This window comes from Octodon degus, unplaced genomic scaffold, assembly GCF_000260255.1.
Source record: "Octodon degus isolate 3935 unplaced genomic scaffold, OctDeg1.0 scaffold00040, whole genome shotgun sequence".
Lineage (NCBI taxonomy): Eukaryota > Metazoa > Chordata > Mammalia > Rodentia > Octodontidae > Octodon > Octodon degus.
The window spans coordinates 4,636,284-4,648,092 of record NW_004524616.1 but is presented as its reverse complement, the minus strand read 5'-3'; the positions used below and the strand labels follow the sequence as shown (position 1 = coordinate 4,648,092).

General features: G+C 47.8%; 1 protein-coding gene across 6 annotated transcripts in view; it reads right to left on the bottom strand.

Annotated features, from left to right (window-relative positions):
* Positions 1 to 11,809, bottom strand: part of Afap1l1 (actin filament associated protein 1 like 1) — a 63,052-nt gene that overhangs the window by 9,380 nt on the left and 41,863 nt on the right. For 5 of the 6 annotated variants that reach the window (XM_023715312.1, XM_023715309.1, XM_023715311.1 and 2 more), the window contains 7 exons: positions 11,163 to 11,256; positions 10,766 to 10,924; positions 9,135 to 9,346; positions 6,553 to 6,698; positions 5,942 to 6,014; positions 4,092 to 4,203; positions 2,654 to 2,818 (listed from right to left, as the gene is read on the bottom strand). In XM_023715312.1, the coding sequence (XP_023571080.1) occupies positions 2,654 to 2,818; positions 4,092 to 4,203; positions 5,942 to 6,014; positions 6,553 to 6,698; positions 9,135 to 9,346; positions 10,766 to 10,924; positions 11,163 to 11,256 (961 nt within the window). The remainder of the gene's footprint in view (positions 1 to 2,653; positions 2,819 to 4,091; positions 4,204 to 5,941; positions 6,015 to 6,552; positions 6,699 to 9,134; positions 9,347 to 10,765; positions 10,925 to 11,162; positions 11,257 to 11,809) is intronic. The other variant, XM_023715310.1, reaches the window with a different exon arrangement.

The window sequence follows — 11,809 nt, the reverse complement described above, 5'->3', positions numbered from 1 at the left end:
ATGTGGTGCTGGGGGATTGAACCGCGGTCCCTGATGCCTTGCCAAGCTTGTTCCAAGTAGGTGCCTTAGACCACTGAGCCATCTCTCCAGCCCCAACCTATAGTATTTAGATGCCAATAGAATATTCACCTCTGACAGGACAAAAAAATAAAAAAATAAAGGGATAAAAAAAAAAAACAAAGAGCAAAAAGAAAAACAAAAGATAACCTGCTTTTCTAAATGCTGGTTCTGACATTTTAAAATTTCTTTTGTCTTTAAAAAAATTTTATTTATTTATTTATTTGGTACAGGGTCTGGCTATGCAGCTCATAGTCCTCCTGTTTTAGCCTTCCCAGTGCTGGGATTACAGGCATGTGCTACCACACCTGGTTTTGGGGGGCTGGCTCAAGGCAGAACAAGCACGGCATGGTGGGGTATCAAACCCCGTGCTCTTTTGTCTTTTTGAGACAGGGTCTCACCATGTAGTTCAGGCTAGCTTTGAGCTCACTTTGTAGCCCAGGCTGGTCTTGAACTCACAGCAGCCCTCCTGCCTCAGTCTCCCCAGTGCTGGGATTACAGGCATGCTAGGATTACAGCATGTGCCACTATGTCTGGTTTTGAAAATTCTTTACTGAAACCAAACTTTCTTCCTGTCTCTGCCACTGATTTTGCTTCTTTTCCACACAGAATGTGTCTTACCCTTTAAACTGGCAATTCTCAATCTGAGGTTCACAGACAAGCTATGGGTGTGCTCCAGGGGCAGGCACATGAGTCCCTGGAATTGTCGCTAACATTTTTGTGGTACCAGGAATCAAACTCAGGAAGCACTTATTCCACTGAGCTAACTTCCCAGCCCTGTCTCTAACATTTTGAATTCTGGTGTTTTCTTTTTCTTAGGAAAGGTCCATGGATCCTACAGAGTCTCATAGGACTGAGTGACCTGATGGTCTATGAGTGTTGCAGGCAGCCGAGTTAGATAGAAATATTATAGGCAGTTAGAGCCAGGCCCTCAAGGAGACAAGATGGAAGACAAGGTGACTTTGCAACTTGGAAGAGACAGACACTCCCATACGGGGCACACCTGAAGACCAAGACAAAAAGAGGAAGCACAGCTACATACTTCCCTTGGGATGGGCATTAGGGACTGATATCCTACACAGGCATCAATCACCTTGAAAGAGCCCTATTGAATCACCAGCCCAACCCCCAACAGGAGAGCATGCCCCCTTGCTGCGTGACTCGCTTCCTCATTTGGTCCTGGATTTAATCGATTTTCCCTCAGCAATGGTGCCTGTAATCTCATTGGCTAACTATAGTTTTGTCCCACCTCATGCTCACATAAGCGAGTTCCCATGTCTTCACCACCTTAGACCTGCCTCACCACCTGGTTTTTGTCCATAAAAGTCCCTGGAAGAGACAGCTTCTTAGGAACTACCCACCTGGGCCGCCCCCCCTTCCTCTCTCAGACAGGAGTTTTCTTTCTCTCAATAAATATATTCTGCTCATAACCTCTGTTTGTTCCTAAAATTCATTTTCGGTTTTAGAGAACACGAACTTGTGCAGGTCAGGTCATGAGATCATTTTTCCCTATGTCACTTGGAGGTTCCCTGTATGGTTTGGAGGTCACCCACTCAGGATCAGTTTTTCTCCTTGAATCACAAGGACAGGACTTCTATTCTCTCATACATGTGGAAAAGTGTCGTCAACTGTAGCTAGAGTGAGAATTCATAGGAAATATAGCAGAAAATGGAGGGAGGGGAGCCTAGAGCAGGCAGGCTCTGCCCCTGTGCTAGGACTTCAGAGAAGGGTCCTGGGAAAGTGTCGCTGTATATCACTCTCTGCACCTGGACCAATGTCTCATAACCTACCTGTGAATGAATGAAGGGGGGGGGGTTCAAGATAACTTATTTCCTTTATCTTAAGGCATAATTTTGTTTTTTCATACTTCTAAAGTCAGTTTGCATCTTACTCCATTAAGGGGAGTAATGAGATTACACATTACTGGGATGCTTTCCCTTATCTAAAAGCACTTGTGAAATTGAGACACTTCCTTTGATTGTGAGCAATGCTGATGAACAAGAATGAGGAGGAAGAGGTGGGGAGGGGAGAGGAAAGAGAGGATGGGGAGGAGGAGGAGGTGGTACTGGAGACAGCAGGAGGAGGGCTTGCCTCTCCTGGCCTTGTGGTTTAGATCTCAAATGTCCCCCAAAGGCCTATGGGTTCAGAGGATGGGCTTTGGTGATTGGCTCATGAAGCCTAACTTCACCAGCGGAATTCACTGATGAGATCATAATCTGCGGGCCTTATTGGGAAGTGGTGAGAACAGGGTATCAGGGCTATGGACGGGCGGAAGGGCGTGGCTCATAGGAGGGGCCCTTGGGAAGGTGACTGTCCCCAGGCATTTGCCCTCTGGCTCTGTCCTCTCTGGTTTCCATAAGGTGACTTCTCAATTCCTTCCCATGTTCCTGGCTGACCATGAAGTGAAACCTCTGAAACTATGAGCCAAGACAGATCTTTCCTGTATAAGGTTGACTTATGTTTAGCGTTTGTCAAAGTAAGGGAAACCTGGGCAGGATACAAGGTGACCTGTGCAGGAGGTCTCCCCTTGTTGTGCCAGGAGACATGCCAAGATTGCGCTGCCCTTGGGCACTCGGGACCACATCCATATAAGTACCTGGGTTGCTCCGAATGGCTTCCTTGAGCTCTCTCTTCTCCTGTCGCAAGGCTGTCAGCTCTGTCCGAATCGTCTCCTTCTCTTTTTCCAGCTTCTCTTTTTCTACCAGGTACCTCCGGGCATCCTCTTCAGCTCGGTTTTTGCCATACTTGTATTGATTAGCACCTGCAGAAATGTGGGGAACAGGGCCAGGGAGATAGCTCAGTGGAATAAGTGCTTGCTTGGCAAGCACAAAGTCCTGAGTTCCATCCCTGGAACCGCAAAAAAAAAAAAAAAAAAAAAAAAAAAAAAAAAAAAAAAAAGACATGTGGGGAACAAAAGGTCCTTGGGTCTAACTGTTAGTGAGTTATATGGGCAGTATCAGCTTCTCTCTCAGTCTTAATTTCTCTGTCTATTAAAATGGGAATATTTAAATTAGGCTGCAGAGCACAAACTGTAGGAGCAGAGGCCTTCAAACCACACAGACACAGGCTTGCGCCCTCTCTGCCTTACTGTCTGATGTTGGGTAGAAGGGAGTAGTGATGTCCTAGTGTCCTTTCCCTTAGGCCTCAGTTTCCTTCTGTGTAAATAAGCATACTGGTTACCATTTACTTTATAGGATATCTCTTATCTATAAAACATTTGCACTTTTACAGTCAAAAAATTCACTGATAATATTAAATAAGGTTTCACATAAAATTTAGATTTCTGGCCTCTGAAAAATCAGCAAATTTGGCAAAAGGAAATGACACTGCGCATGGGGACCATTAGAGGGAGCCATGTAGCAGCTGGCTTAAGGGTGGGTGTTCTGTGCTCCCATGTCTGGACAGCCCCACACTTCCCATCATTTTCCCTCTTAGTCACTTGCCAGTTGCCTTCATCACTGTGCTTGTGTTGTTACTATTCTTTTTCTTCTGTGGATGGCAATTGAACCCAGAACCTTATCCATGCTAGGTACCACTGTACCACTTGGTACCACTGTACCACCAGTACTGGTACTCTACCACTGAATAGCACCCCTAGCCTTCTTACTTTTCTTAGGACAGTATTTTCCCTAGTATTGGGGATTGAATCCAGTGCCTCTGCACTGAGTTATATTCTCAGCCCTTTTTAATTTTTTTTATTTTGAGAGAAGGTCTTGATGGGTCACTATATTGCCTAGGTTGAGCCTGAACTTGTGGTCCTCCTGCCTCAGCCTCCCAGAGTGCTGGGCTTGCAGAAGCATTCTACTATGCTCAGCTAGGGTACAGCAGTTTCTTTTTTTTCTTATCTATTTTTTTCCCATAATTTTATTGATAAACAAATAGCAATGAGACAGTTTCAAATCAAAGCATTTTCTTACACCTTACTTTCCTCATGTATTTACCTGACCCTTGGAGGAGCTTGGCTCAAAACCCCTGGTGTGGACTGCTTCCCTCCCTTTCCCCAGCTCCACAGGAAAGGCCCACACAGAACTCACTGGAGGCGTGGCGCTTGACTTTGACCTGCGGATCCACTCGGTGCAACTTCTCACTGCAAGAGGAGGCGTGGCGCTTCACCTGGGCCCCGGTGGGGTGCTCCGGCTCCTCGTCCTGGGTGGGGGAAGGAGGAGGCAGGTTAAGGGCCGCAGGCTCAGACTCATCAGTGTGAATGCGCACTCCCTCCTGGGCTGTGGCAGGGTTTCTGAGCTCTTGGCCTTGCACTTTTAGACTCGCATAATGCTCTTCAGTTTATGGACCACTCGCACGAGCAGTAGCTCTTCTGAATCTCATGCCTTTCTATGGAAGGCAGCAAAAGGCCACTCTAATCTAGGGACCTGCTGGGAAGAAAACAAGGAAGTCTCAAAAGACAGTGGGTGACCATATTTGATTTATCATAGGTGTTTCTGGCCTCACAAAATCTGAACGCACTCCTCCAATTTTCTGAATTGCTAATATAATCTTTCCTCCAAAAGAATCAGTCAGCCAGGCTTGGCGGCACACACCTGTAATTCCAGCACTCGGGAGGCTTAGGTAAGAGGATCACACAGTGAGTTCAAGGCCAGCCTGAACTACAAAGTGACACCCTGTCTCTAAAACAAACAAACCAACCAAAACCCAAAACCAAACCCTAGCTAACTACCACCACCACCACCATCCACAACAAAAAAGAATCCGTCAATGGCAGCCTTTAATGAATGGTAACATATATAACTATTGTTATAAAATGCATAATTCACTAGCCTGCCTATATATTTATTTGTACATGAAGAGCTCATGGAGACTCAAAATCCAGTAAGACTCAGGAAGCCTTAATGGGATTAGATAACACTGTTATACAATAATCATACCACTAACAGTTTTATAGAAAAAAAGAGACAGTGTTATTTATTACTCTGTACAAAATGCTCCAACGGTTAGGCACTGTGCTGAATTTTTTTCTTTTGCATAAAGTGTTTCATTTAGTCCTTGCAGTAGCCCAGGAAAATAGATTTTTCACGTCCAAGGGAGGACGAGAGAAGCCTGAGGCCACTCAGCGCCAGCCTAGTCTGACTCTCCTGTGCTCATCCTTAAGCTCTGCGCTGCCTGTACGGGTCAGCAGCATCCACTGGCTCGCCTGAGCTGAGGAAAAGCCATGTGAGCAGAAGGATGGGTAGAGGAGGGCTAGAGGCGTTTCCAGCAAAGGGAGTCCTGGAGGTGCCTGCAGAGGGTAAGGTCCACTGCTGCCCACAGTGGGGCCTGGCGTGTGGACAGCTGCTGTCCTTGGCACCTCGACTCCCACTCTGCCCTGCTGTGAGGCCTCCCTGACCGGCCTGCCTGTGTCCAATCAGAATGGGGTGTTCTTGTGGCTCCCTCGGGAGGAACAGGCAGAGGGCACACTGCCATGCATGTTCCGGACAGAGTACAGGTGGGACAGGCACAGAGAGGCCTTGCTGTACATTAATGAATGGCACTGCCTTGGTTTAATAAGCAAAACTAATGTCTAGACTGTGAACGCCATCAAGTGAAGGCCGCCTTGCCAACATCTGCCCCGAATGCCGCGGGACCAGCAGCCTCAGTTCCCAGCAGTAAGTGGAGGAGAGCCTGGTGCCTTCCCTTCCTGAAGTGCCTCACAGTCTGCAGAGCTCCTTCTTCTTTCTGGTCTGGGACTCTCCCACAAGTCCCACCCAGCTCCTGCACCAGGGGTGCCTCAGCGCAAATCCAGTGATTCAAGAAGAAGGGACTGTCCTGCTAACTATTGGTTAAATCAAACTGATTTTTAAGGAACAAAATACACAAAAGGGCCATGAAGGGGAAACAGGGAAGAAAAACAGCCTTTGTGACATGCCTGTGCAGACCCATGGGACTGTACCTGCATCTTTTCATAAGGAACATCGTCATAGACACGGGGCTCAGGCCACTGATCCTGGCAGGATCTTGCGAATCTAGAAAATGAAAGGCACCGTGATGCTGCGGCTGTGCCCTCTGCTGTCCCATCCCCTCATCTGAGCCTGGCAGCTATGGGCTGGACAAGCCACATGACTCCCATGGCAGCCCTGCAAACAGGTGTGAGGCGTTCATCACCAACGCTTTACAATCCCAAAAATACAGAACCCAAGGTGACAGGCGAGTAGCCCTTGTTCTGAGAGCTGGTGGTGACAGTGCTGGGACTCTAGCCCAGCTCTTCTAATGCCATGTGCCTCCAGATGCTAAAGGCATGGTTTAAGGTTTGGTGGCATGAGGACAAAGCCCAGACCACCACTCTGGGACTCGTTCCATCCACAGCCTGCCTTGAGCCTAGGCAGACTCTGGCAGCCTTACTCCCTCCTACGCTGCAGGAAGGCACCATCCTGGCTTCCTGAGCACATGCAGAGTCTTCCTGAGCGCCTCCTCCCTCCCGGCCCCTCTAGGTGCCCACGGCCAGGCGCAGAGCCTCTGCGATGGCACTGAGGCAGGCAGGTGAGGGCTGAGGGCTGGCCTCACAGGAAGGAGTTGCGCCCAGCTGTCACGATGCTTGTTAAAGTCTCCACATCCACGTAGTCATAGTGCAGCGCCTCTGGAGTGACTCTGGAGCCCATCTCCACCAGCAGCAGTCCGAGCCAGCGACCCATATCCTCTGAGCAGCTTGCCTGGGGGACAGGAGAGCAGCAAAGCTGGGGTGCACACGGTCGGGGCTCTGCCCACCTGCTCACTTCAGCCAAGCCTACAGATACGTAAAAGGGCCTTTCATGTAGCCAGAAATCTGAGGCTTCTTCCTTCTATTCAAGGTTCTGCATAAAAGCTACCTCCTCTGAGAGGCTTCCCCTCACTAGGATGACAGCACATCGTCCCAGCATCCTCAGGATGTGGACGTTTTTACACTTAGGTGTTCCCTAAAGCTTTTTGGTGGAACCGGGGATTGAACTCAGGCCTCTGTGCTTGTCAGGGAAGCGCTTATTCCATCAAGCCATCATCCTGGCCCCCTTCCCCTAAAGCTTTTTTTTTTTTTTTTTTGTGGAACCAGGGATTGAACTCAGGCCCTTGCACTTGCCAGGGACACGCTTATTCCACTGAGCCATCTCCCCGGCCCCCCTAAAGCTTTTGAGAGCTACTCTGTATCCGAGGAGGTCACTGCTCATATAGCTCAATCAGTCTTTCTTGTGTCATGATTGGCAAATAATTATGCTACTGTACACTGAGAAATCTCCAAAAAGTTGTTGGTCAACTGAATACATATTTAATTCCCATTTAGAGTGTTATTATTAAATGTACTTAAAATTATTATTAAGTGCTATGTCTGAAGACAAGGCACAGTTTTTACTAGAAAGCTGTTGTATAAGTTAAAGTAAATACAAGGTCTTTCTGAGACTATAAAAAATACAGTAGTTCCTTTCTATTTTGAGCTTTGACTTTTGCAGACTGTTTCATTGGTTTTCAAAAAACATTAATCTAAATTATCACAGGTTTTTCGTTGTATCGTGGAATTTTGCAGTACCGTACAGTATATGTATGTTAAAGTTATGTAGGTTTATGAGTTTAGAAAATGGTTGAGAACATTAGAAGTGTTTTTAAAACTGTGGAAAAGGTTTATAAGAGTGGGGAATTTTTTTCTTTTTTTCAGAATTGAACTCAGGACCTTGCACTTGCCAGGAAAGGGCTTATGCTATTGAGCTATATCCCTAGCCCATGAGAAGGGTTTATAAAGCCTTAAAAATATACATCAACACCAAAATAAATAGTGCACCTCCAGTGCATACTGCAGGGCCTCAGAGCATGTGCCAGTGTGCGAGAAGTGGGTGAGAGTGAGACGAATTCACAGTTCACTTATTCAACAAATGTTTATCATTGAGGCTGTGGCATGTCCCAGATATCATGCAGGGGCCTGGAAGAAGACAATTATGCCGAGCAGGCGTGGTTAGTGCCTTCACAGGTGCTTCAAGATTAACAGCCTGGCTGTCACAGAGAGCAATTTGGCCAAGCAATGGCCGTGACTCATCTACATGGCTGATACTGAGGGGATTTGCTTGACCTTATCAGATCCAAAAGCTACAATTCTTGTTACATAGGTCTTGCTTTATGTTGGTCTTAACCAACCAGCGGAAAAGTATAAAAATGAAGTATAAGAAGTAAAGCCATGCTGTTATGTTGAGCTGTAGGGGACTCAGCTCAACAACTTCTGACATTGCCAGTCAAGCAGAAGACCCAATACTATTATGGACTACTGGACTATTTTGGAATATTTTGCTGAGTTCACACACCTATATTTAAATGATGGAATTAAATAAAAAAGGGGATACAGATGAATGTCCATTTTGTATCTCTGTATTCAAAGTGGTTAGGATAGATATATAGTTACATTCTCTTAATGAATAGAGGGATTTGTTCTAATGGTGTTTGTAAATAGGATATCATGTCCGCATCTTGTACAGCAATTAACCACTAGGAAGAATGTATGCAATGTGTTAATTATTGAAACTGTCCTACCAATTTGGTTTGAAACTGTCTCATTGCTATTTGTTTCTCAATAAAATTAAGGAAAAAAAAAAGATTTAACAGCCTGGGGTGGTTTCTCTGAGACAACCAACTGCTGCTGGGAAGATGGGTTCCTGAGTTAGCTGTAGTGGGACCTCCTGCCAGACTAGGGACTTTCAGGTCAGGGAGAATAAACAAATCTTATTTCTTGTTGCCAGAATTAGGCTCAGTGGCTTAAGTGTCTGCCTAGCAAGTGCAAGGTTCCAAGTTTGATCCCCAGAATCACACACACACACACACACACACACACACACACACACAGACAACCTAACCTGGCGGCTCGCGGGATAGTTCAGTTGTCTAAAAGAATAAAAATACAAAATTATCTGTTCAATTTGAATTTCAGAGAAAAAGGTGTTTTTCTTTTTAAGTTCAGGATGTCCCAAGAACTGCACGGGATATGCGGAAACATAATTTATTTGCGTGGAATTTAAATGTGTTTCCCATGTTACCTGGCAAGTCTGGGTGGCCCCCAGCCCTGGTCCCTGAGGCGACAATGGGGAGCCCCCCACCCAGCATCCCACACTCGGGCCCATTGGACCATCTCCTCTCACCTCCAGGATGGCCACCTCTTGCCGGTTGCGCAAGATCCTGAAGGCAAACGGGTGTCTGGGTCCGAAGCCGGGGGCCACCTCGCAGCCACGGAGGGCGACAGCGTTCACGTGCGTGTGCAGGTCGGCGCGGTCCTTGTGGAAGTACAGGGTGCCGCGCTTGAGGCGGCACCAGCGCTCCTTCCAGCCCTGGTTCACCAGCACGTTCAGGTAACCTAGGGAGACACTGCGGCGTGACCTCCCGCAGCTCGTCCCACCGACCCAGAGGTGCAACGGGGACCCAAGAGTGGGGACAGCCCTCTCTCTGGCGGGGCGTGGTCTCTGGGTCTGGGGTCTGCGCACTCTCAGGCTGTGACTTAAGCGTTCTCTTCTCAGGTGGGCACTGAGAGTCCTGCCCACCTATCACCGCACAGCCTCGGGGCTACACCACAGCGATGAACGCGGCAGCTGCTGATGCATAAAAGGTGCACAAGACACAGCTGTCCCCAAACTTCAACTATTGCGCAGCGATAGAAAATAATGGACAGTGCTGACACCTAGTGGCAGCGCGTGGGAACGAAGACGTCCGGTCAAGGCGAAGATGAGAAAAGCAGCAAGGCGCAGAATTAACATGGCTGAGCAGAGATGGGGCTAGAATCATCTCATCTCCTTTTATTTTTATTTTTTATACTTAAAAAAAAATGTATTTAGGGTAGCACCCGGCAGGCCCGGGGATCAAACCCGGCCGCTGCGCTCTGCCTAAGCAAGTGCTTTAGTCTGCTGAGCTGTCTGTCTGGCCCTCATTTCCTTTTAAAACGGAGTTGAACTTAAAAAAAAATGCTCTGATTCACTGATTATAAAATATTTTCAAAGTCGTGAGCTTTTATACTGTGCTTTTTTTTTTGGGGGGGGAGGCCATCAGAATATTAATGCATATTCAAAATAGAGTATAGTAATTTTATTTTTGTGGTGCTGTGCTTGAATCCAGAGGCCGCACACGCCATCACTCAGCTACACCCTGAGTTCTTAAAATAGGTGATTTTAAGAACTATTAAATAGTTCTATCACCTATTAAAATAGGTGATTCTGTCCTGGGTTGTAGTACACGGAACCTTATGTTTCCAGGAAAAACACGCTTTCTTTTCCAAAATACTTCTCATTGAGGTTGAAAAGCCTTTCACTATTTTTATCCAAATTTTCTTATAAGACTGATTGCAGGGGTCGGGGGGATGGCTCAGTGGAATAAGCGCTTCCCTGGCAAGCGCAAGGGCCTGAGTTCAATGCCCGGTTCCACAAAAAAAAAAAAAAAAAAAAAAAAAAGACTGCAGCTTGTATACCTGGCATGGTATAGGCGATGAAATAAATTGCTGTCCTGTCATTATAGAGGTGCAAACTGAGCTTTGGGCCCAGGTCATAGAGCCCAGAACATGGGGATCAGCTGGCTTTCCCTTTTGCCAAGCCCTCACAGGAAAGAAGAGGTACAGGGTGTGGAGGGTGATGGAGTAGGTGTTAGCCATCCTGGGGCCGGCTTTTCTCTCCTGCTCTGGAGGCCAGCAGGGTGAGGTGTCAAGGGTCCCCTGGCTTTAGCTCCAGGATCCTCCCCCCACCCCACAGGTCGGAAGCCCCACCGCCCAGCTCCCCCTCCCGGTCCGCACCACAGCACGGCACTTCCTCCTCAGCGGAGCAGGTCTGCAGGTCCTCAGTCAGGGCCTTCTTCTTGGAGAAGCTGATGATGCGGGTGATCTTGCGCCCTGCGGCCCGGCTCATGGAGCCCTTTAGCTCTGCCAAACTGCTCTTCTTCCCTTTGCCTCCTGCTGAAGAGACAGCTCAGGTGGGGGGCAGGGGGAGCAGTGTCCCAGCTGCACCTATCCCCGGCCTTCCCAGCAGCCCTCTCCATTTGCACATCTTGCTAAGGCAGGGACTGGCCTGTGCTTCTGTGGGAGGCAGGCCAGGTAGCCTCACCCAGGCCCACTCTGCTCTGCCTCCTTGTGCCAGGGCTCAGGGCCTTCCCAGAGCAGACTTTTTCCAGTCTGATCCTGCAAAGGTTCTTACCGTGTTCACAGGCCTCCCTGCGGCCTAGGGTGGAACTGTTGTCACCCATGCCCAGGCTGTCAGAGTCTGAGGTCTGCTTCTCTTGGGACTGCCTCTGGGGAGAGATACAGCCTCATGTCAAGAGGAGCACACAGAAGTCCCCGAGCACATGAGCATCAGTTAACAAACACTGCCAGCAATTATCACACGCCTGATACTGTACCAGGAATTAGATACAACAAGGATTTAGGCCTAGTGGTATCTTCTGTTTTTGTCTTTTTTTAAAAATTATTTATTTATTTTTATTTATTACATTTATTTATTGTGTGTGTGTGTGTGTGTGGCCAGCTCAGCCCACCAGGGGGCAGGGCTGGCTGGCATGTGGTGCTGGGGGATTGAACCGCGGTCCCTGTGCTTTGCCAAGCTTGTTTCAAGTAGGTGCTTTAGACCACTGAGCCATCTCTCCAGCCCCGCCTAGTGGTATCTTCCACGGCAGTCACCGGTAGTTACTTTGAACACACAGAGAGTAACATCTTAGGCACTGGCACTGTATTTGGCAGGTGCCAGGGAGCTGGAAGGGTATTTAAGTGGGATGTTAATGTAATTCAGTGGCGCTGTAGGGATGAACAGATGGGGTAAAACTGGATACTTCTAAAAAGAGCCACTGG